The following is a 25,749-nucleotide window of genomic DNA, read 5'->3' as shown; positions in this document are numbered from 1 at the left end:
ATGCCTTCATCACCAGCAGGGTGGATTATTGTAATGGACTCCTCACTGGCCTTCCCAAAAAGACCATAAGACAGTTGCAGCTCATACAGAACGCTGCTGCCAGGATTCTGAGCAGAACCAGAAAATATGAACATATCACACCAGTCCTCAGGTCTTTACACTGGCTCCCAGTTACATTTAGAATTGATTTTAAAGTATTATTACTGGTATATAAATCACTCAATGGGCTAGGACCTCAATATATTGCAGATATGCTCACTGAATATAAACCCAACAGATCACTCAGATCATTAGGATCACATCAGCTAGAAATACCAAGTGTTCACTCTAAGCAAGGAGAGTCTGCTTTTAGCTATTATGCCAGCCGCAGCTGGAACCAGCTTCCAGAAGAGATCAGATGTGCTCCTACATTAGTCACATTCAAATCCAGACTCAAAACACATCTGTTTAGCTGTGCTTTTACTGAATGAGCACTGTGCCACTGTGTGTCCGACTGTTTGTACTGTATTTTATTTTATTCTAAACTGTTTCAATTATTCTTATTTTTTTATTCTTATTTTAATCTCTTCTATGTAAAGCACTTTGAATTACCATTGTGTATGAAATGTGCTATATAAATAAACTTGCCTTGCCTTGCCTTGCCATGACAACGTTGCAGTCGCGGCTTGCTTACAACCGTAAGCAAGCCACTCCAGCCGCCCCCCGCATTGCTCCTCCTTCCCACGGGATTGAGGACAATGCGGTTGGCGATGGAGGCGATTTGGGGATGGCAGCGGGTGCAGCTCCACCGGGTACGCCCCCTCATTGACTCCCGTCCATGCTCGAGGCAACAGTGACTCGCCTTACAGCCAGTCTGCCTATCCTCTTGAGACCGAAGTAGATGAGCTCGCCGCTGCATCGGAGGGCGCGGTGTCTGACGCTAAGGACTCCCCTGGGCTGCCGCTTGATGAGGCCAACGCGCAGATGACCGACATGCTTCCCTCGGCAGCCACTAGCGTGGGCTTGGATTGGAATCCCCCATGCTCCCCACAGCCATCACGGCTGGACGACTGGTTCCTGGGGTCTGGGCCCCGCTCACAGCCTCACCGCCCACCAGTCCCGATTTTCCCGGAAGTTTATGATGAGCTCCCCTCTCCACTCGTCACACCGCCACCTGCTCATCCGCCCTCGCCACCCTCGACGGCGGAATGCGCCACGGATACAGGCGATTCCCCAGGTGGATAGGGCAGTTGCGCTCCACTTATGCCCCAGAAACCCTACCAACTGGCAGGGCCGCCCTGTACTCCCCTCCCGGCCCTATAGAGCAACATCCTTGCTGACCGCAAAGGCCTACAGTGCCGCTGGACGCGCTGCTTCCGCCCTGCATGCCATGGCTCTCCTGCAGGTCCACCAAGCCAAGGCACTCAGAAACATGCACAGGGGTGGCCCTGATCCCGACACGCTGCAGGAAACGACGAAGGTCACAGCACAGGTGCTCGGGCAGGCGATGGCCACGCTCGTGGCCCAGGAGCGTCAACTATGGCTGAACCTGTTCGAGATGCGTGAAGCTGACAAGACTCGCTTCCTCAACACCCCTGTCTCCCAGTTTGGCCTCTTCGGCGACACTGTCGAGGACTTCGCCCAGCAGTTCTCCACGGTGAAGAAGCAGACGGAGGTCATCTCACACATCATGCCCCGCTGCAAACCTGCCGCCCCGGGCCATGCCCCGTCTGCTCGCCGAGGGCTTCCCCCCGCGGCCAGGAAACCTTCTGCTTCGGTCCCAGCTCTCAGCCCCAGCGTCGAGCAACCCGCAGGAAGCGCACGCCCCCTGTCACACAAACCCCCTTGAGGACCCAGAAGGATCCCAGGCGCCCCTGAGACAGTCCACCCAGAGTCCAAGACGTTAGCTCCGGAGGTGGTAAGACCGCGCCATCCCCCGGTGGAGGGACGGGAGGAGAATCTTGTGTTTTTTCATTTGCCGTACCCCTAACATGGGCTGCGGTACCCAAATTCTCAATAAAAGAGCTATTTCCTTAGTCTCTGGGTCATCTGGCCCGCAATTACCGTTCTCACTGCACTTTGCTTCCAGATCTCAACAGTCCCGGCTTCCTGAACGCGGTGCCCCCGCCCTAAGCCCCACGACTGTTCCCCGGCCGGCCGGTTCAGACGAGTCATAGGACGCCAACACCAGACCTCCTCCTCAGTCATGAACCCGCCCCCTGCCGGGTGCGTGGAGCAAGGTAAGTGCTTAGAGTCTATTCTCAGCACCAGAGCCTCGGGATGCTTCACTGCCTCCTGACGCCGCATTACCTGTTCCGCCCCGCTGCGAAGCCCCGCCGGGTACGTCCAAAATACTTGTCCCCTTGGTAACCCCTAGCACGGAGTTTAGAGGTGTGGCTCTCACTGCCCAACCAGTCACGCTGGCTGCACCGGACCATTCGACTCAGTTACGCAATTCAGTTTGCCAGGCCTCCGCCCCCCTTCGTGCGCGTCCATTTTTTCGCAGTATACGGCGAACATGCCCAGTCCCTGCGCGAAGAAATCGCCTCTCTTCTAATCAAGGACGCGATAGAGCCTGTCCCTCCAACTGAAATGAAGAAGGGTTTCTACAGCCCTTACTTTGTTGTACCCAAGAAAGGCGGCGGCTTACGACCGATCTTGGACCTGCGAGTTTTCAACCGGGCTCTGTCCAAACCGTTCAAAATGCTCACCCAGAAACAAATTCTCTATCTGGCGTCCGGCATCTAGATTGGTTCGCAGCGGTAGACCTGAAGGACGCGTACTTTCACGTCTTGATCCGGCCTCGACACCGACCCTTTCTACGGTTCGCGTTCGATGGTCAGACGTATCAGTACCTCCCCTTCGGCCTGTCTCTGTCCCCTCGCGTCTTCACAAAAGTCGCAGAGGCAGCACTTGCCCTGCTCAGAGAATACGACTGGCTCATCCTGGCCCCCTCGCGAGTGTTACTATGTGCGCACAGAGACCAGGTGCTCAGGCACCTCAGCCACTTGGGGCTTCAGGTCAACTGGGAAAAGAGCAAGCTCAGAGCATCTCTTTTCTCGGCTTGGAGTTGGACTCAGTCTCAATGACAGCACGTCTCTCCAACGAGCGTGCACAGTCAGTGCTGGAGTGCCTCGCTTCCTTCAAGCCAGGCACTGTGGTCCCTCTAAAACGTTTCCAAAAGCTCCTGGGGCATATGGCATCCTCCGCGGCACGCACAGAGTGAAAGTCACCACCGCCTGCCGCCAAACCTTCAAACCCTGGACAGACCTCTGCTTTCTACGGGCAGGAGTACCCTTGCAGCAGGTGTCCCGATGCATCCTGGTCACAACTGACACCTCCAAACTGGGTTGGGGCACCGTATGCAATGGGCACGCAGCCGCAGGCTCTTGGAACCGGGCCCCGCTGCGTTGGCACATCAACTGCCAAGAGCTGCTGGCTGTTTTCTTTGCCCTGAGGAAGTTTCTCCCGTTAATTCGAGACAAACATGTCCTAGTCAGGACAGACAGCACCACAGTGGTAGCCTACATAAATCGCCATGGCGGAGTACGCTCCCTCCACATGTCACAGCTCGCCCGTCGTCTCCTCCTTTGGAGTCAGCAGCGACTCAAGTCACTGCGCGCCACTCACCTCCCCGGCAACCTCAATGTGATAGCAGATGCGCTGTCACGACAACGCTTGCCCAGCGGAGAGTGGAGGCTCCACCCCCAGTCGGTCCAGCTGATCTGGGACCGGTTCGGCAAGACCCAGGTAGACCTGTTTTCCTCTCAGGAAACCTTCCACTTCCCGCTCTGGTATGCCCGGACAGTGGCTCCCCTCGGGGCAGACGCTTTGGCACACAGCTGGCCCGCGGCGCTGCGCAAGTACGCATTTCCCCCAGTGAGCCTTCTTGCACAGGTGCTGTGTAAGGTCATGGAGGATGAAGAGCAAGTCATTCTGGTGGCCCCCTACTGGCCCACCCGGACTTGGTTCTCGGACCTCACGCTTCTCGCGACAGCCCCTCCCTGGCGAATTCCCCTGAGGAAGGACCTCCTTTCTCAGGGACGGGGCACGCTCTGGCACCCGCACCCAGACCTCTGGAACCTCCACGTCTGGCCCTTGGACGGGATGCGAAGATCTAGCCGGTCTACCATCGACCGTCATAGATACTATCAACCAAGCCAGAACCCCCTCTACCAGGCATCTTTATGCCCTAAAGTGGCGCTTGTTCGCAAATTGGTGTTCTTCCCAGGCTGAAGACCCACAGAGGTGCGCGGTTAGGTCAGTGCCCGTGTTTCTACAGGAGAGGCTGGAGAGGAGGCTGTCCCCCTCCACCCTCAAGGTGTTTGTCGCCGCCATCGCGGCTCACCACGACACGATAGACGGCAAGTCTCTTGGTAAGCACGACTTAATTATCAGGTTCCTAAAAGGTGCCCGGAGGCTAACTCCCTACAGGCCTAATCTGTTTCCCTCCTGGGATCTCTCGATCGTCCTCACGGGCTTCCAGAGACCCCCCTTCGAGCCACTAGATTCAGCTGGACTCAGGGCCCTTTCTCTCAAAACGGTCTGCAGTTCAGCGGAGGAGCTGAGTGACAGACCCCTAGTGTCGCTTTTCTGACACAACGGCTCGTTCCCTCCATCGGGGAACAGAGGTTACATACGTAACCTAGACGTTTTTTGTTTTGACTGGGGTTGGGAACCGGAACTATATGATTTTGGATATCCTTTAGTTCTGTTAACTGTTCCTGAATGTGCTATTTTACACCATGCAGATGGAACACCATTCTAAAATACTCTGACTGTGTTTCTTGCAGTGCAATTCAGTGGCAGCGCTGCCTCTCTACTAAATGAAGCATACAGCATGAAACATACAGTGCGACCAGTGTAGTCCAATTACTCAGAAGAGTCGGTTCTTTTGAATCTACAATGAGAAACATTCATCGCTTCCAGTGTATTACGATTCCTGAACAAATTACTCTTTTTAGCTGGTCCTTTTGAATCTAGAAAGTTAAACACACAGCGAGACCAGTTTAGTCGGATTCCTGAACGAATTATTCTAATGAGACGGTGCTGTTGAATCGACAGCTCAAAACACAGTGCATGCAGTGTAGTCCAGTTCCCAAATGACTCTAATGAGCCGGTTAAGTTGAAACAACAGCGTGAAACACACAGCAAATGAAGTGGAGTCCAATTCCTTTATAAATGACTCTTTTGAGCTGGCCTTTTTAATCTACAGCGTGAAACACACAGCAAATTAAGTGGAGTCCAATTCCTTTATAAATGACTCTTTTGAGCTGGCCTTTTGAATCGACAGTGTGAAACACAGCGAGGCCAGTGTTGTCGGATTCACTAACAAATTATTCTAATTAGCCAGTTTTATTTAATCTACAGCACGAAACACACAGCTTGACCAGTGTAGTCCGATTTCCATACAGATTACTCTTTTTGAGCAGGTTCTTTTGAATCTACAGCGTGAAACATACAGCGCAACCAGTGTTGTCTGATTCCCGTACAAATGACTCTTTTGAGGTAGTTATTTTGAATCTACAGTGCAAATCACACATGACATGTAGTCCAATTCCCGAACAAAGGACTCTTTTGAGCCGGTTCTTTTGAGTCTACAGTGTGAATCATACAGCACAACCAGTGTAGCCTGATTGCTATACAAATTACAATTTTGAGCCAGTTCTTTTGAATCTACAGCATGAAACATACAGCACGACCAGTGTAGTCTGATTCCTGTACAAATTACTATTTGAGCCGGTTCTTCTGAATCTACAGTGCGAAACATACAGCGCTACCAGCAGGGCCGGACTGGGACACAATTTCAGGTCGGGAAATCCTACACCCATCCAGGCCATCCTATGCACCCAAATAAAATTTAAAAACACGGACAACCTTGTTTTTTTCCCCCCTAAATTACATTTATTTCACAGTATGACCATAACATAAAAACATAAACAACCAACCTAGAAGTAAAGCAGTCCTAATATAAAATGGGTCTGCACATATGAACATACAAGCATTTACTCTAGAAGTCCAAAGATGTTTCTACCTCTCTACTTCTCACTCATAAGTGTATATAAACTGCAGAAGAGAGGTTAAACAAAAATGTTAGCTTAGAAGGTCAGCAGGTTGCGTAAGACTTCGCTGCTCTCAGCAACTTTATCAATAATGTTGTTAATGTCAATTCCAACAAGTATCTCCCTCTCTGTTGACATTAACATGAAAGCCTCAAGGTGTTCCTGATTAATAGCGGTCCTAAGTCTGTTCTTCACAAGCTTCAGTGTGGAGAAGCTTCTTTCACAGGCTACTTGTGTCACAGACAATGTCAACAAAAATTTGTAGCCCAGTCCAATGACATGATCAGTGAGCATCAGTGAGAAGGTTGTTACATTTGATCAATAAATTCAGTTATAATAATAAGACACTATAGGGCTATTACCCATCAAATTAAAAAATGTGCACTGCAATTACAACTGCAATAAATAATGTTATGAGATTGATGTTTTAAATAAATGTTTGAATATAAAAAAAAATGCAATACTTAACATTAAACTAAACCGCCAATAGGTGGCAGCAAGTGACCGTCTTAATTAGTGAGTCATTCATACAAAAGATTTGTTCCAAACGCTGAATCATTCAGTAACAAAACACCGCGCTGATGTAGCTTTCCTTTGGAACTATTTTAGTCGGTGAAATAGAACAAAAACAGTTAATATGTGTGAAACTCTCACGGGAAGCAGGACAGGAAACGAAGGTTTCGACAAAAAGGTAAGGCTTTAATTGCCGTATGTCTCACAATAATTTACACACTAGTTCACACAAAGACACAAGCGCACTGGGTTGGCTTGCACGGTCGTCTTCCCTCTGCTCTGAGGCTGCTGGCTTTTTAACCGCTCTCCTCGCTCTACTGCAATTAGAGACAGGTGTTAGTCATAATTTGGCCCAGGTGTGAGCGCCTTACCGCTTCTCTCTCCGGACGGGCGCTTGACCACGCCCCGCTGCCACATACCCCCACCGCCCGACTCAGGCCGGGCGTCATCCGACCTGCCTACCACTCCCCCATTTCTGGAGAGGAAGTCGGCGGCAGCCATCTGCACCCCGGTCTGTGGACCACCTTGAACTTAAAAGGCTGGAGAGCCAGATACCAACGGGTGATCCGGGCATTAGCATCCTTCATGCGGTGGAGCCACTGGAGTGGGGCATGATCCGAACAGAGGGTGAAGGCCCGCCCCAGCAGGTAGTATCGGAGGGTGAGGACCGCCCACTTGATGGCCAGACACTCCTTTTCCACGGTGCTGTACTTAGTCTCCCTTAAGGAGAGCTTCCGGCTAATGTACAGCACCGGGCTCCTCCCCTCCACCACCTGCAGAGTACGCCCCCAGCCCTCTGTCTGAAGCGTCCGTCTGCAATAGAAAAGGGAGAGAAAAGTCAGGTGCATGCAAAAGCGGCCCCCACAAAGTGCAGCTTTAATCTGCGTGAACGCCTGTTGGCACTGCTCCGACCATTGGACCGGATCTGGAGCCCCTTTTTAGTGAGGTCAGTCAGCGGGCTGGTGGCGTCCGAATAATTAGGCACAAATCTTCTGTAATAGCCAGCCAGCCCCAGGAACTGCCTCACCCCTTTTTGGTCTTAGGTCTAGGGCAAGTCGCAATCGCCGCAGTCTTTTCAATTTGGGGACGCACCTGGCCATGACCCAAGTGGAACCCCAGATACCGTACCTCCACACGCTCAACCGCAGCACTTCTTAGGGTTTGCTGTGAGCCCGCCCGCCGCAGCGATCTCAGGACGGCCCTCAGATGTTGCATGTGCCGCTGCCAATCATTGCTATAGATGATAATGTCATCTAAATAGGCAGCGGCGTGCGCGTATCGCGGTCTGAGGATCCGATCCATGAGTCGCTGGAACGTGGCTGGTGCCCCAAACAAACCGAAAGGAAGCGTCACAAATTGGTGTAATCCAAACGGCGTGGTGAAGGCTGTTTTCTCGCGGGACATTGGTGTCAAGGGGATCTGCCAATAACCCTTTGTTAAATCCAGGGTCGAGTAAAATCGAGCAGTACCTAACCGATCGAGCAGTTCATCAACACGGGCATTGGGTACGCGTCAAATTTAGACACCGCGTTGACTTTTCTGTAATCCACACAGAACCGAACCGACCCATCACTCTTGGGAACAAGAACAACCGGGCTGGACCAATCACTGTGGGATTCCTCTATTACGCCCATATCAAGCATTGCATCTAATTCTTCCCGAACGATTTTCTTTCTATGTTCGGGTAGCGATAAGGCGGCAACGCACCACCGCGCCCGGCTCGGTCTCGATGTGGTGCTGTATGAGGTTTGTACGGCCCGGAGAGGGAAAACACGTCCGCAAACTCTTTTTGTAACTCAGAAACCTCTGCGAGCTGCAGCGGTGAGAGTTGGTCTCCACAAGTGACCGGAGTGTTGAGATTGTAGTCTTTGTTTATCTCCGGTCCGAGCTCCGCCCTGTCCGAACTACCGTGGCCAACGTCACAGAGGCCGCCTCCTCCCTCCATAATTTCAGGAGGTTGAGGTGATAAATTTGACGCGCCCCTCTATCGGTGCAGTATAACCTCATAATCGAGATCCCCACTGGTCGTGTGACCTCAAAGGGTCCTTGCCACTTAGCGAGTAATTTAGAGCTCGATGTTGGGAGTAATACTGAGTACTTTGTCTCCGGTGCAAATTCCGTGAGCCGAGCACCCCTGTCATACAGCCGGCGTTGGCGTTCTTGAGCTTGGAGCAAATTCTCCTGTGTTAGTCAGCCCCAGTGTGTGGAGTTTTGCTCTAAGATCAAGAACGATTTGAATTTCATTTTTACTGTTAGAAGGTCCCTCCTCCCATGCTTCGCGGATGACATCGAGGACACCGCGGGGCGTCGCCCGTACAGCAGCTCAAGCGGGGAGAACCGGTGGAGGCTTGCGGGACCTCTCGTACCGCAAACAACAGGGGTCTAGCCACTTATCCCAATTTCTAGCGTCATCGTGCGCGAATTTACTGAATCATGTTCTTGAGCGTTTTATTAAACCGTTCCACTAGGCCATCTGTCTGAGGATGGTAAGCGCTAGTGCTGAATCGATTTAATGCCCAAGAGCTCGTAAAGTTCGCGAAGTGTCCGTGACATAAAAGTTGTGCCTTGATCGGTGAGGATTTCTTTCGAATCCCCACCGGGAGATTATCTTGAAGAGTGCCCCTGCAACACTACGTCGCGGAGATGTTGCTCAGAGGCACTGCTTCCGGATATCGCGTCGCGTAATCCACTAGGACTAACACAAAGCGATGTCCGCGTGCTGACCGTTCTAATGGCCCGACGAGGTCCATCCCAATTCTTTCGAAGGGGACCTCGATTAATGGTAGAGGGCGCAAAGGCGCTTTTGGGGTGGCGGTGGGTTTACCAGCTGACATTCAGCGCACGCCGCACACCACCTGCGGACGTCACCGCCAATGCCCGCCAATAGAAACGGGCTATTAGACGGAGAAGTGTTTTTCGTTCCCCTAGGTGACCGGCCATAGGATTATAGTGAGCCGCCTGGAAAACCATTTCCCGACGGCTCCGTGGAATCAATAATTGTGTTACTTCCTCTTTTGTTTGGGCGTCCTGCGTCACCCTGTATAAGCGATCCTTGATCAGCTGAAAAATACGGATATGAGACGGCGACACCGGCCGGAGTTGTTGACCATCGATTACTCTCACTTGGTCAAAGGCGTGCTTAAGGGTATCATCCCGCGACTGCTCCAAGGGAAGTCCCCTCCGGAATTCCCGGAGAGGAGGGCGTCCACCTCGCCCTTCCCACGTCACTCGAGCAGTCGAGGACGGCCCTGGCTCCGCCTCCCGCCAAAGCATCGCACATCACACACCCCTTCACTTTCGAGCAGGACCCATCCGCACAAACTCCCTCCAATAACTTTCTAAAATTCGGCCAATCCGTACTCCAAAATTAGCGGATGGGTGAGGCGGGGACTAACCGCTGCCTCTACACTATGTTTTTCTCCCTGAATTTGATCGCCAGAGTCACCACGGGATATTTGTGAATATCCCGTGTACACACCTTACCCTCACCAGTTTAGCTGAGCCCAAAGCCTCGGGTTGAACCAAGCGTTGGTGGATGGTGGTCTGGTTACAGCCGATATCCAACAAAGCTTGGTATGTACCCCTGGATTCTTACCGAATCCGACACGCTCCAGCTCGATCGGGGCAGTCTGTGGAACATCGGCGACCCGTACCACCGCCCTATTTCCATCAGCGGACACTGATCCCGGAAGTGGTCCGGGTCCCCGCACCTCCAGCAGACCGGCCCAGACGCTGCGGCCGCACCTGCAGCTGGCGGGCTCCCACCTGAGGAGGAGAGCGGCTGAAGGATGGAGAAGGGCTTGGTGGGTGTTCCCAAGACCGGGGAGCTGGGCGCTGAACGCTCCACGCCTGCGGGGGGCAGGAACGGACCCTGGGGAGAGAGCAGAGCGAGAGGGAAGAGGGAGGGAAAAAAACAGGGGAAGACACAGGGGAAGGGGAGACAGACAGAGAGGGCTCATCCGCCCTAGGAATCGCCGCCATGTGGTCCTCCGCGAGCCGGACGGCTTCCTCCAGCGACGCCGGGCGGTGGCACTGGACCCACTCGGCCGTCTTCCGGGGCAAACGCTGGACAAACTGCTCCAGTACCACCTGGTCGACGAGCTCCTCGACGCCGCGGTCCCGCGCAAGCAGCCACCTCCGACACGCATCACGGAGCCGTTGGGCTAACGCAAACGGGCGGTCGGATTCCTCAAGTTTTAAGGCCCGGAAGAGTTGGCGACTTTCTTGGGGACCGACCAACCCGTTGCAGGATGGCTTTTCGCAGGTCGTTGTAAGCCAGGAGGCTGGTTGCCGGCAGTTGTTGGGCCGCGAGTTGTGCTTCCCGGACAGGAGAGGGACTAACCGGGCTGCCCACTGGTCTTGGGGCCACCCCAAATCTCCGCCGTCCTCTCGAAGAGGTCGATGAAGGCCTCTGGGTCGATCCGCCGCCCCATCTTCTGTAACGCTGGTGGGGGCAATGTGGCGCTGGTGTCCGGGGTCGCGGCTGCGGCTGGAGCGGCCTCCTGGCTGAGGAGGCTCGGATGGCGTGCCGGTCCTCTGCTTGAGCCCGCATGATTTCAAAAAACGGCGATCCTGGTCTTGCCGGAGCTCAAGCAGGGATTGTTGGTGGCTCTGGTGGAGTGTCGCGAGGGACTGGAGGACTTCAGCCAGCTGGGAGGACTCTATGGGGCTGACTCTGTTCCATTATTAATTCTCCCGGTTTCGGCACCAGTGTGAAACTCTCACGGAAGCAGGACAGGAAACGAAGGTTTCAACAAAAGGTAAGGCTTTAATTGCCGTATGTCTCACAATAATTTACACACTAGTTCACACAAAGACACAAGCGCACTGGGTTGGCTTGCACGGTCGTCTTCCCTCTGCTCTGAGGCTGCTGGCTTTTTAACCGCTCTCCTCGCTCTACTGCAATTAGAGACAGGTGTTAGTCATAATTTGGCCCAGGTGTGAGCGCCCTTACCGCTTCTCTCTCCCGGACGGGCGCTTGACCACGCCCCCGCTGCCACAATATGGTTTGTGTCTAAAATGTAAGTAACTTAATAATAAATATTAACTACGCTACTTGTTTATTGAACAATAAATTCAATGTAACATTTTCAATCATGATAATATTCAGCAAAACAGCTCCCTTAGTTGTGTTATGTTAAATTAAATCATATGTTATAAATAAAAAAAACAACAATTAGAATTTTTACCTCAGTACATTTCTTCTGTGAGTTTTCTGTGTGCACTCATTTGTTTTGATTTCCCCACGAATGTAACGTTAGACGGGCGCTACCGCTTACATTTTCTAGCAGTTCAATACTAAGTTAACGAAGAAAAAAGTACAGTATTTACAGATGAAACTGACCTGCACTTGAAGCCCTGAACAGGTCAGTAATTTTGCAACATTTTGCTGCTTCTTGGAGTGCTTTCTTTTTTTTGTCCTTTCCCTCTCTGCTCCACCTGGCCGTTTTCTCTCCATCATCAGGTGCTGCTCGCATTTTCTGTTTAACCGTTTGTCTGAGGCGTAAAGTCGAATCGTAGCCTTGCCAGTCAAGACTAACAGATTCAAGATTTTTTTTTTATTATTATTGTTATTAATATTAATAATAATTTTATTGAATGACGAATTCAAAAATGATCACTGGTAAAGGTAGTAATATAAAATAATAATAATAATAAAAAAAAAGAATAAAAAAAAAAATGCTGGCTGGCAGCAGGCCAACTTAGTCGCCAGGCCAGCGGGAATTCTCCCGGTGCTCCCGATGGCCAGTCCGGGCCTGGCTACCAGTGTAGTCCAATTCCAGAACAAATTACTATTTTGAGCCAGTTATTTTGAATCAACAACATAAAACACAGTGCTACCAGTGTAGTCCAATTCCCGAATGAATGACTCTAATGAGCCAGTTCTTTTGAATCTACAGTACGATACGTAGTGCGTGCAGTGTCTAATGAGCCAATTCTTTTGAATCTACAGTGCGAAACACAGAGTGTGCAGTGTAGTCCCATTCCTGAATGAATGACTCTAATGAGCAGGATCGTTTGAATCCACAGCATGAAATGCTTTGACAAACACAATTGTTGTTGCTTTGTTCACATATGCAGACTTCTAGAAGTTTATTTTGTCAACTTTTAGGATGACATTAGCAACTAACAGCAAAAAAACTAAAACATTATTTCATGGGGTGTTTAACACCAATAATGCGATTATCTGTCTAATGCTAAATCTCACCTCCAGAACAAGCCACAGCTGTCCTCCTGAGAGCTCGTCTGCTTTGTAGAACATGCCAAAGAACTTGACCACATTGGGATGGTTTGTCAGCGAGCGCAGGATGTTGTACTCTGCCTCAATCTCCTCATCCACATCCTGACAAAACCATCATCACAATTGCATTAATTATTATTATTGTTGTTATTATTATTATTATTTGTTTTTTCAAAATCAATAGTGCTACAAACAGAAAATAACTGCAGGGGAAGTTAGGGAAGAACATCTGCTTAATCTGTTAGTGTGACTGGGTTTCTGAGAAAAGCCAAAGGACAGCAGAAGAAAAGAAAGAAATTTCTTTTCTGTTTTTGTTTTAGTATAGAAGTCATGGTAAGTGGTTGTGAGAGTATTAAGCCACTTAAATTAATGTGGAGGCAAAGGTTACTTGTGTTTACAGTAGGCCTACTTTTTTTCACAATTCAGTCTTAGCGACTTAATTGCTGAAGAGTACACAGTGACCCACTTTAGAATCTTTTGATGTATCAAATAAATTAAGGTTTAAGACTCTCAGGAACAACCCAGGTACAAAATAAGGGTAAAATGCATGGAGATCATTTTCAATGTGCATACATCAGGAAGAGGAAACAATTATAATATGTTAAACAGTGAAGAGGTGTCACACATAAAAATAGCATTAAGCCCAACAGTGACTCACATTAATGGGATCCAGAACTTTGACGGCTGCTTGACTTCCATCTTTCTTGTTGATGACTTTGTAGACTTTGCCATAGGTTCCTTTCCCAATGGTTTCCATGATGTCCCATTCAGCAGATGGATCTGCCAGTGACTCTAGACCGATCATGCTTGACTTGTATGGGTACAGCCCATAGAGAGACCTCCTGAACAATACAAACCCAAAATACAAATACATTAATTCAAAGCTGTGTGCTAATTCCTCATAATTTTTTATATATACACTACCAGTCCAAAGCTTGGACACATTTGAACTTGCAAGGCTTGCTAATTTGAAGAAACTCAATTATAAAAGTTCTGATTAACATTTTTGATCACTACATAATTACCATTCTTCAAAATGTTTATGATTTTACTATTATTCTAAAATGTGGTAAATAGGAATAATAAAGTGTGTCCAGAATTTTGACTGGTAATGTATATTAAGACAAACTTTTGCTTTGCTTGTAAACTGCTTAATCAGACACATCTTTAACAACAAGATTTCCAAGTTTCATAAAACTGAAATATTGACTTTTGCTTGACGTCAGTATTTGATAATAAGAATTTAAAAAAAAATTATCTGGTGGGATGCCAGAAAGCTAGTCTATCTCTAGAGATTACAGTGATTTTCTCTTTGCTTAATGTCAAGGGTTAAACATAATTTAAAGCACAGATCAAGTAATGCTGTAAGCCTAATATGCTCTAATAGGTGCCACATTTATCAGTGTTTTATCACTTTCGCCTACTATCACAAAAAAAACTTGAGTTGCATATTTACTTATGGAGCACATCAAGAATTGTCCAGACTTTGACCAGAAACAGGCATAATATGTGCCTTTGGAAATACACCTTGTTTGTAAATGAAGGCATCTGATGTAGGCACTTTGTATTGTGGGTTCAGATACTGGATGTTGTTATGGTGCAGGAGGAGGCAGACAAGAGGTTGGATCTATTTGCGGCTTTATTGCTCAGATTAACAAGAAAACACAGAGGAAACAAAACACTGGGAACAAAATAAAACATCCACGAGGGGATAAACAAGAATGTAAACATTAGAAACCAGAAAACCTTAAAGGAACACGAACTGGGGGAAACAAGGCATAAACAGGAACAGCGACACATGGGTGAAACATCCATAACAATATTCATCAACATGAAACGACGGGTAACCATACAACGAACGACAAAGAAAAGGAAAACAACAGGGTTTAAATACACAGACACAATGAAGACTGAACGAGACACAGGTGAGAACAATGATGAGTGCAGGCATTGAGGGAGGCCGGGAATTGTGGGAATTGTAGTTTTTTGACAAAGACAAGTGAAACACGGAGCGGAGAACAAGGAAAACGTGACATGGAGCGTGATCAGTGATGAGTGAAACAGAAAACACGGGGCAGACAACACGGGAACGTAACATAACCCCCCCTCAAAAGGACCAGATTCCAGATGGTCCTACAAAAAAGAAAACCCACAAAAACAACAAAAACAAAAAGTCCAAGGAGTGAGGGGTAGACCCGGGGGAACACAGACAGACAAAAGGGGGCACAAGGGACACAGAGACAGTCCAAGGAGGCACAAGGGACAATTAGGCAGTCCATGGGGGCAAAAGGGGCAATTAGGCAGTCCACGGGGGCACAAGGGGCGGACAGGCAGGCCAAGAGGGCAGACAGGCAGTCCACGGAGGCACAAGGGGCCGACAGGTAGACCAGGGAGGCCGAGAGGGCAGGCAGGCAGTCTATGGGGGTGTGAGACGGGGTCAGGGTCAGGTGGCCTGGGGGGCCTCCACTGGGTAGGAACAGGTTTAGGAGGCCAGGGAGGTGGCCACGAGGCAAGGACCGGTTCAGGAGGTCTGGGAGGTGGCCACAGGACAGGGACAGGTTTAGGTGGCCTAGGAGGTGGCCATAGGGCAGGGGCTGGTTCAGGGGGCCTGGGAGGAGGAGTGGCCACTGGGGGAGCTGGCGGAGCCAAGTTGGACTTCTGAGGCGGAGCAGTCGAAGACTTGGGTGGCGGCGCCGAAGGAGGCGTAGGCAATGCCGCAGGAGACCCTGGGGCGGAGCAGAGGCAGGCAGAGCTGTGGGAGACACTGTGTGCGGAGCAGAGGCAAGTTGAGCCATGGCAGACTCAGGTGGTAAGGCCTTGGGTGGACCAGGAGGCGGAACCGTGGTGGGCGGAGCCAAGGAGGACTTTGGAGGCGGAGCCGTAGAAGGCTTGGGAGGCGGCGCCGTGAAGGCGTATGCTGTGCAGAGGGAGGCTCAGAAGGCGGAGCTGAGGGAGGCTCAGGAGGTGGAGCCGAAGGAGTCTCTAGAGGCGGAGCCGAGGGAGGCTCTGGAGGTGGAGCTGAGGGAGGCGAGGGCTCTGAAGGCTCTGAAGGCGTAGCCGAGGGAGGCTTCGGAGGCGGAGCTGAGGGGGGCTCCAGAGGCTCAGGAGGCGGAGCCCTAGGAGACTCGGGAGGCGGAGCCCTGGAAGGCTCGAGAGGTGGAGCCCTGGAAGGCTCAATAGGCGGAGCCCTGGGAGGCTCAAGAGACTTGAGAGGCGGAGCCCTGGGAGGCTCGGGAGGCGGAGCCCTAGAAGGCTCGGGAGGCTCGAGAGGCGGAGCCCTGGGAGGCTCAGGAGGCGGAGCCCTGGGAGGCTCGAGAGGCGGAGCCCTGGGAGGCTCGAGAGGTGGAGCCCTGGGAGGCTCAAGAGACTTGAGAGGCGGAGCCCTGGGAGGCTCGGGAGGCTCGAGAGGAGGAGCCCTGGGAGGCTCGGGAGACTTGAGAGGCGGAGCCCTGGGAGGCTCGGGAGGAGGAACCCTGGGAGGCTTGAGAGACGGAGCCCTGGAAGGCTCGGGAGGCGCTGGCTCTTCGACTGTCATGGCTACTGGCACTGGCTCTTGGACGGTCATGGCCACTGCCGCTGGCTCGGCCGAGGCTACAGGCGCTGGCTTTGGGACGGTCGAGGCTACAGGCTCTGGCTGGTTACCATGGTATGCGTGAGCTTGGGTCCGCTGGACACTGAGGGCAGAGCCACGGGGGGTTCTGGGGACAGAGCTGCGGGAGGCGGAGGCTGGAGGGCAGAGGACTTTCCCCTTCTCCTCTTCCTCCGGGCGGATGAGACTGGCGACGCTGGAACGCTGTGCGTGGTTGGCGTGGCATCAGGCTCACTGACCGTGGCTGACGTGGGCTCAGGCTCGCTGACCGTGGCTGACGAGGGCTCAGGCTCGCAGACCGGGGCAGGCGTGGGCTGGGAGGCGGAAGCCCGTCTTCTCTTCCTCCTCCGGGCGGACGAAGTTGACTGCGCTAGCTCAGGGACAACGACAGGCGTGGGGGTTAGCTCGCTGACAGGTGGGGCTGGCGTGACAGGAAGTGCCATGGACGACTGGAGAATCACCACTATGGGAGGAGTAGCAGGGTCCTCCTCAACGACGTCCACAGTGAACGGCGAGCCGCAGACCAGTAAAGTCGCCTCCATGTAGTCACGGGAGTCCAGCCGCGCGTCGCCGGTGGCAACCGCTCCTGCAGCGAACTATGTAAGTTGCCCCTGAAGAAGACCACCAGGGATGAGTCCGGGAAGTCCGAGATATTCGCCAGGTTGAGGAAGTCACGGATGTGGTCTTCCACTGGATGGTCCTTTTGCTTCAGGCTGAGCAGCTGGTAGTTTGCAAGTTGCACCGCTAGATCCATTTGTGGTCATTCTTTTCTGTTATGGTGCAGGAGGCGGCAGACAAGAGGTTGGATCTATTTGCGGCTTTATTGCTCAGATTAACAAGAAAACACAGAGGAAACAAAACACTGGGAACAAAATAAAACATCCACGAGGGGATAAACAAGAATGTAAACATTAGAAACCAGAAAACCTTAAAGGAACACGAACTGGGGAAACAAGGCATAAACAGGAACAGCGAGACACGGGTGAAACATCCATAACAATATTCATCAACATGAAACGACGGGTAGCCATACAACGAATGACAAAGAAAAGGAAAACAACAGGGTTTAAATACACAGACACAATGAAGACTGAACGAGACACAGGTGAGAACAATGATGAGTGCAGGCAGCGAGGGAGGCCGGGAATTGTGGGAATTGTAGTTTTTTGACAAAGACAAGTGAAACACGGAGCGGACAACAAGGAAAACGTGACATGGAGCGTGATCAGTGATGAGTGAAACAGAAAACACGGGGCAGACAACACGGGAACGTAACAGATGTTCAACATTACAGGTCATGAACATGCAACAATACCAGATTTATAACTGCCATTTCAGGTCTGTGCATTGTATGTATAACAAAGAAAGCTAATGCCACGAGTCCTTATAATATCTCAAAGAGCAAGCATATAGCAGGAAAACAAAAAAGGACCTGAGACTGAGCTTTGTGGCAGACCACACTTTTTACATTTACATTTATTCATTTGGCAGACTTTTTAAGTATGACAATTCAATTACACAAACAAAAAGCTAGTGATCCGACAGGTTGAATCTAAACACACTTTCCCAAGTAGGGCTGGTTATTGATACAGATTTCCTGACTCGATTTGAATTTCACTCGATTCATTATCGAGTCATATGGATAAATTTCAGTTATAATGTCATTTTTGCTTAAGTATGAAATACATTCTCTCCCAGCTAATGCTGTTAATTACACAGGGGACCTTCTATATAGGTATATGAAAAAAATATTTATAAAAATAACAATAATTTTGGTCACATTTAAGCTTTTAAAATCTGCACAAATTTGATTTTATATTGCAAAAAATATATATTTTTTTATATGTGTATTGTTTAATACATAATGTATACTATTTATAAGTATTTACATTGATAGAACACGTGCTAAATATTGGTACCGTCTCTTTAGAAAATACGGCAGTTCTGTGAAGAGCATCTGTAAATAAGTGCATATCTACAAGAGAGGACTTGGATGGCTTCTTTACTTCATCCGTGCTATTCCCGATTATAATGAAATGTTTATGTTTTATTGTTTTTGATCAACAATTAAAAGTAAAGAACAGAAAGTATATAAAAGAGACTTTATTCAATGGCAAATGGCTCTCGTCTTTGGACACATTACACGGAATGAGTCAAACCAAACCTTTTATCTCATTACACAGTGAAAGGATGCTGAACTTATTTGCCAATATACTACTCAATCAGTGGTGAGTGAAATCAGAACATTAACCAGCTAGTGGCTAATCACAAACATTTTTAGTCTCATGGCATGAAATTTGAAGTTGCGCAGAGTTAAAGTTTGATCTTGGGATTTAAGAATCAATATCGATATTGCTCTAATGAAGATATTGATGCATCGAAAAAGACTGACAGGTTAAAAGCACAGTGCGATTGTCACGGTGTGGGTAATCAGGGGACGGCAGACAGAAGGTTAGGATCCAAACGCAGTTTAATATATATTAACAAAAAGGTAAACACAAAGGAAAGTCCACGATGGGAAAAACTAACTATCAAACAACAGAACACACAGCTAGGAGAACAAACACGATGGGCAGGAAACCGGGGCAAAGGCATGACAAGAAACCATACACGATATCAACATTAAACAAACACTGGAGCAAATAAAAGGTCCACGAGGGGAAAAGTAAACAAACACAAACTCACACACGAGTGAACACGAGTTGACTAACATCCAAGAACAGCAGGGTAATCCTCGAACGAACGAACACGAAAAGAGGTAGCACACACTGACAGAGGCATGAACGTGAAACGGTAACATTCAACAACGATCGACAAAGACTGAACAAAGAACCAGGGTTTAAATACACGGACAAAGTGGAGACTGAACGAGGCACAGGTGAAAACAATGATGAGTGCAGGCAGAGAGGAAGGCCGGGAATTGTGGGAAATGTAGTTTAGACAAGGACAGTGAAACACGGGCGAGAGCCGTAGGAGTCCCTGGGAGCAGAGCCGTAGGAGGCTCGGGAGGTGGAGCCGTAGGAGGCCCGGGGAGAAAGGCAGTGGAAGACTCGAGAGGCTTGAGGGGCGGAGCCCTGGAAGACTCGAGAGGCGAAGCCCTGGAAGGCTCGAGGGGCGGAGCCCTGGAAGGCTTGAGAGGTGGAGCTCTGGAAGACTCGAGAGGCCTGAGAGGCGGAGCCCTGGAAGGCTCGAGAGGCTTGAGAGGTGGAGCCCTGGGAAGCTCGGGAGGCGGAGCTCTGGAAAGCTCGGGAGGCGGAAGCTGTTGGACGGTCCTGGCTACGGGCATTGGCCCTTGGACGGTCATGGCTGCTGGCGCTGGCTCAGGGACGGTCGAGGCTACAGGCGCTGGCTCAGGGACGGTCGAGGCTACAGGCGCTGGCTCAGGGACGGTCGAGGCTACAGGCGCTGGCTCAGGGACGGTCGAGGCTACAGGCGCTGGCTCAGGGACGGTCGAGGCTACAGGCGCTGGCTCAGGGACGGTCGAGGCTACAGGCGCTGGCTCAGGGACGGTCGAGGCTACAGGCGCTGGCTCAGGGACGGTCGAGGCTACAGGCGCTGGCTCAGGGACGGTCGAGGCTACAGGCGCTGGCTCAGGGACGGTCGAGGCTACAGGCGCTGGCTCAGGGACGGTCGAGGCTACAGGCGCTGGCTTAGGAACGGTCGAGGCTACTGGCGCTGGCTCTCTGACATTTGGGGCATCAGGCTCTGGCTGGTTGGCCGTGGCATGCGTGGGCTTGGGCTCACTGGACGCAGAGGGCAGAGCCAAGAGGGGTTTAGGGCACGGGGCTGCGGCAGGCGGAGGCTGGAGAGCAGAGACCTTTCCCCTTCTCCTCTTCCTGGGAAGAGCTGGGATGCTGTTCCTGGTCAGCGTGGCCTCAGGCTCGCTGGCCGTGGCTGGCGTGGGCGTGGGCGCAGGCTCGCTCACCATGACATGCGTAGGCTCTGGCTCGCTCACGGTGACAGGCGTGGGCTCTGGCTCGCAGACCGGTGCAGGCGAGGGGTCTGGCTCGCAGACCGGGGCAGGCGAGGGGTCTGGCTCGCAGACCGGGGCAGGCGTGGGCCGGGAGGCAGAAGCCCGTCTTCTCCTCCTCCAGGCAGACGAAGTGGACCGCGCTGGCTTGTGGAGGGCGACTGGCAAGGAGGGGAGCTCGCTTACAGATGGGGGTGGCATGACAAGAAGCGCCATGGGCGACTGGGGAGAGTCACCACTGAGGGAGGAGAGGTAGGGTCCTCCTCAGCGTCGCCCACGGTTAACGGCGATCCACCGACCCGCAAAGTCACCTCTATGAAGCCGCAGAGAGTCCACTCGTGCGTTGCCGGTGGCAACCGCTCCCTCAGTGAGGCGTTCAGATTGCCCCTGAAGAAGCTCACCAGGATTGGGTCCGGGAAGTCAGAGACGCTTGCCAGGTGAAGGAAGTCCTGGATGTGGTCCTTCAAAGGGCGGTCCCCCTGCTTGAGGCAAAGGAGCCGATAATTCGCCGAATAGGCTGCTGGATCCATGTGTGGTCGATCGTTCTGTCACGGTGTGGGTAATCAGGGGACGGCAGACAGAAGGTTAGGATCCAAACGCAGTTTAATATATATATTAACAAAAAGGTAAACACAAAGGAAAGTCCACGATGGGAAAAACTAACTATCAAACAACAGAACACACAGCTAGGAGAACAAACACGATGGGCAGGAAACCGGGGCAAAGGCATGACAAGAAACCATACACGATATCAACATTAAACAAACACTGGAGCAAATAAAAGGTCTATGAGGGGAAAGTAAACAAACACAAACTCACACACGGGTGAACACGAGTTGACTAACATCCACGAACAGCAGGGTAATCAACGAACGAACGAACGAACGAACGAACGAACGAACGAACGAACGAACGAACGAACGAACGAACGAATCTAACGAACGAGCAACGAACGAATCGAACGAACGAACGAGCAACGTAACGAACGAACGAACGTAACGAAGCAACGAACGCAACGAATCAACGAACGAATCAACGAAACGAACGCAACGAACGAACAACGAACGAACGAACGAACGAACGCAACGAACGAACGAACGTAACGAAGCAACGAACGAACGCAACGCAACGAACGAAGCAACGTAACGAAGCAACGAACGCAACGAACGAACGAACGAACGAACGCAACGAACGAACGTAACGAACGAACGCAATCAACGAACGAACGAACGAACGCAACGAACGAAACGAACGAACGAACGTAACGAACGAACTAACGAACGAACGAACGAACGAACGAACGAACGAACGAACGAACGAACGAACGCGAAAAGAGGTAGCACACACTGACAGAGGCATGAACATGAAACGGTAACATTCAACAACGATCGACAAAGACTGAACAAAGAACCAGGGTTTAAATACACAGACAAAGTGGAGACTGAACGAGGCACAGGTGAAAACAATGATGAGTGCAGGCAGAGAGGAAGTCCGGGAATTGTGGGAAATGTAGTTTAGACAAGGACAGTGAAACACGGGGCGAACAACAAGGAAAACACGACATGGAGCGCGAACGGTGACGGGTGAAGTGGAAAACACGGAGCAGACAAGGAAACATGACATAAACGTGATATGACATAAACACAGGGCAGACAACAGGTAATCGTGACAGCGATCACAACAGTACACAAGTACTTACATGGAGAAAGCAACTTTTCTCTGACTCATCCCTTCAGCGTCAAACACACAAGAGTATAAAATATTTCATCATAGTGCTCCAGCCAGGACAAAAATAATAGTTTTGGTAAAAGTAAAGACAAAAAGGTTCTACATTTATTTTCTCAGAGAGAGAGCTGTCTGCTTCCCAACTGCACTAGCACTCAAGAGTATTAGTTGATGGATTCAGATAGCACTTTCACGTCACTGTGCTCTAAGAAGCTACAATCAGCTCAACACGATTGGATTTAACAGAGATCAACTCTGTCATCTACCTCCAGACTACCACCGTCTCATTTATCACTGAGAGTTCAGATGTCCAAAAAAACCATCACCCCAACTGAATTCCTGAGTGCAATCTAGAGTGGTATGGAGAGAGATAAAATGGACAGGGACTGCAAAGGTACCAGGGGACTGATGCCTGTCCAGTCTGCTGGGTGATGATAAACAAGGAGTTTTGTTTTAAAGTAATGGAATGGAATGACTTCAAGTGGTAAAGCATAAAGGTTATTGTAAAATGAAAAAAAAAATAGTAAGCTCCTGTAGCATAACTCTTAGAGTATTGTGTAAGCAAAGCCAAAGTCATGGCTTTGATTCCCAGCTAAAACACACATAAAGCATAAACAGTAGCTTCCATGTCACATTTTCCCTGTTGTCCGCCCTGAGTCTCACTGTCCGTGTAAAAAACTACATTTCCCACTATCCCCGGCACTCATCTCTGCCAGCACTCATCATTGTTCTCACCTGTGTCTCGTTTAGTCTTTATTGTGTCTTTGTGTATTTAAACCCTGTTGTTTTCCTTTTCCCTTGTCGTTCGTTGTATGGTTATATGTCGTGTATGGTTTCTTGTCGTGCCTTAGCCCTTGTTACCTGCCCTTCGTGTTTGTTCTCCCAGCCGTGTGTCATTTCGTGTTTTAGTTTGATTTTCCCATTGTGGACTTTTCTTTGCTCCTGTGTTTCATTTTGTGTTTGAGTTTAGTTTGCCCATCGTGGTCTCTTCCTTTGTTCCTGTGTTTTCCTGATTATTGTTTACAAATAAACCGCGCTTGGATCCAACCCCTTGTCTGCTTCCTCAAGTCATTACAGAACGAACGACCCACCAATGGACTCCAGAGCCTTCCAGGTCTCCGCCTCTGAAACCTCCTACGGCGCCAACTCCCTCGGCTCCACCTCCAGAGCCTTCCAGGTCTCCGCCTCTAAAGCCTCCTACGGCGCCACCTTCCTCGGCCCCGCCTCCTGAGCCTTCCTCGGCTCAGCCTCCAGAGCCTCCCACGGCTCTGCCTTCCGAGCCATCCTCTGCTCCGCCTTCCTCGACCTTGTCTCCTAGGCCTTCCTCGGCTCTGCCTCCTGAGGTACCCTTAGCTGCACCTCCTGAACTTCCCTTGGCTCCGCCCCCAGAGCCTCCTACGGCTCCGCCTCCAGAGCCTCCTATGGCTCTGCTCACAGAGACTCCAGAGCCTTCTAGAGGTCCGCCCCTCGAGCCTTCTAGAGCTCCACCTCCCGAGCCTCCTACGGCTCCGCCTCCAGAGCCTTCCAGGTCTCCGCCCCTAAAGCCTCTTACGGCGCCACCTTCCTCGGCCCCGCCTCCTGGGCCTTCCGAGCCATCCTCGGCTCCGCCTTCCTCAGCTCCGCCTCCGGAGCCTCCAGAGGCCCCCTCAGCTCCGCCTCCAGAGCCTCCCTCAGCTCCGCCTCCTGAGCTTCCAGAGCCTCCCTCAGCTTCGTCTCCAGAGCCCCTCTCAGCTCCGCCTCCAGGACCTGTCCCTGTCCGATGCCCTCCTCCCAGGCCCCCTGAACCGGCCCCTGCTCTACGGCCATCTCCCAGCCCACCTAAACCTGTCCCTGCCCGGTCGATACCTCCCTGGCCTCCTAAGCCTATCCCTACCCTGTGGACGCCTCCCTGGCCTCCTGGACCTGTCCCTGACTGATGGCCGCCTCCCAGGCCTCCTAGACCTGTCCCTGTCTTGTGGCCGTCTACCAGGCCTCCTCGACCTGTCCCTGTCCTGTGGCCACCTCCCAGGCCCCCTGAACCGGCCCTTGCCTTGTGGCCAGCTCCCAGACCACCTAAACTTGTCCCTGCTTGGTCGATACCTCCCTGGCATCCTAAGCCTATCCCTACCCTGTGGACGCCCCCCAGGCCACCTGACCCGGTTCCCTTCACACATCTCCTTGGACTGCCTTCTTGCCCTCTATGCCCCCGTGGACTGCCTAATTGCCCCTTGTGCCCCCGTGGACTGCCTAATTGCCCCTTGTGCCCCCGTGGACTGCCTAATTGCCCCTTTTTCCCCCATGGACTGCCTAATTGTTCCTTGTGCCTCCTTACTCTGTCTCTGTGTCCCTTGTGCCTCCTTAGTCTGTCTTTGTGTCCCTTGTGGCCCCTTTGGTCTGTCTGTTTTCCCCCTTGTCTAGCCCCCCTCTCCTTGAACATTTGTTTATTTTTTCTATTCTGTTTCTTCTTAGGACCGTCTGGAATCCGGTCCTTTTGAGGGGGGGCTATGTCACGTTCCTGTGTTGTCTACCCTAGGTTCTATGTTTCACCCATCACGTTTATGTCATGTTTCCGTGTGGTTTGCTCCGTGTTTTCCGTTTCACCCGTCACCGATCCGTTCCATGTCACGTTTTCCCTGTTGTCCGCCCTGAGTCTCACTGTCCGTGTAAAAAAACTACATTTCCCACTATCCCGGCACTCATCTCTGCCAGCACTCATCATTGTTCTCACCTGTGTCTCGTTTAGTCTTTATTGTGTCTTTGTGTATTTAAACCCTGTTGTTTTCCTTTTCCCTTGTCGTTCGTTGTATGGTTATATGTCGTGTATGGTTTCTTGTCGTGCCTTAGCCCTTGTTACCTGCCCTTCGTGTTTGTTCTCCCAGCCGTGTGTCATTTCGTGTTTTAGTTTGATTTTCCCATTGTGGACTTTTCTTTGCTCCTGTGTTTCATTTTGTGTTTGAGTTTAGTTTGCCCATCATGGTCTCTTCCTTTGTTCCTGTGTTTTCCTGATTATTGTTTACAAATAAACCGCGCTTGGATCCAACCCCTTGTCTGCTTCCTCAAGTCATTACAGTCACTTCCCCCATCTTTCACTGTTTGGCCTAATAGAAAATCCAGCCCAAAACTAACGCCATTAGTTGAGCCAATTATGCTAGATGTGCCACAGTGTTTACACTTTTCAGGAAGTCCACCTACAAACAGCTTACGTTTAGCTGCATATTAGTATGCATATTAAACTGGGATATATTTTTCAAGTATTTCAACATTGGAAAAACATTGAAAAGTGCATCTTCACCATAAGTCAAAGTTAAGTTTAACAGTTAAAATAAATGGTGTTCCACCCATGTAATGTTCATTGTAGATCAACAACCAATCACCCACCCATCTCATTCATTCAGTCTTGTCAAATTTGAACCCCCAACACAAATGGTGCCAAAAGTGGTCCAATCCCTGTTGTAGAGGTATAAAAAATTGCAAGATGAAGAAAAAAGTTTCATATACTGCAAGAGATGGTGATACTTGCTTGCATTTAATTTTTACCTTCAAAAGATTTTTTTAAATAAACAATAACACTGTTACAGGGTCTAATATATCAGATCCATATGATGAATTTTGGCACAGCCTCCTGTAGGAGGTAAGCATTTATTTTGAGGTCAGGCTGAAGCAGAAAAGGTAAATGGTGTAGTGCCCATGG

At 50.6% G+C, this 25,749-nt stretch overlaps 1 protein-coding gene across 1 annotated transcript in view; it reads right to left on the bottom strand.

Annotated features, from left to right (window-relative positions):
- The window catches only part of LOC127655020 (myosin-IIIb-like), a 48,265-nt gene that overhangs the window by 11,881 nt on the left and 10,635 nt on the right, over positions 1-25,749 (bottom strand). Inside the window, exons 4-5 of the mRNA XM_052142612.1 lie at positions 13,454-13,637; positions 12,763-12,897 (exon numbers count right to left, since the gene is read on the bottom strand). Coding sequence (XP_051998572.1) covers positions 12,763-12,897; positions 13,454-13,637 — 319 coding nt within the window. The remainder of the gene's footprint in view (positions 1-12,762; positions 12,898-13,453; positions 13,638-25,749) is intronic.

This window comes from Xyrauchen texanus, chromosome 14, assembly GCF_025860055.1.
Source record: "Xyrauchen texanus isolate HMW12.3.18 chromosome 14, RBS_HiC_50CHRs, whole genome shotgun sequence".
Taxonomy (NCBI): Eukaryota; Metazoa; Chordata; class Actinopteri; order Cypriniformes; family Catostomidae; genus Xyrauchen; species Xyrauchen texanus.
This window is presented reverse-complemented; position numbering and strand designations above follow the sequence as displayed.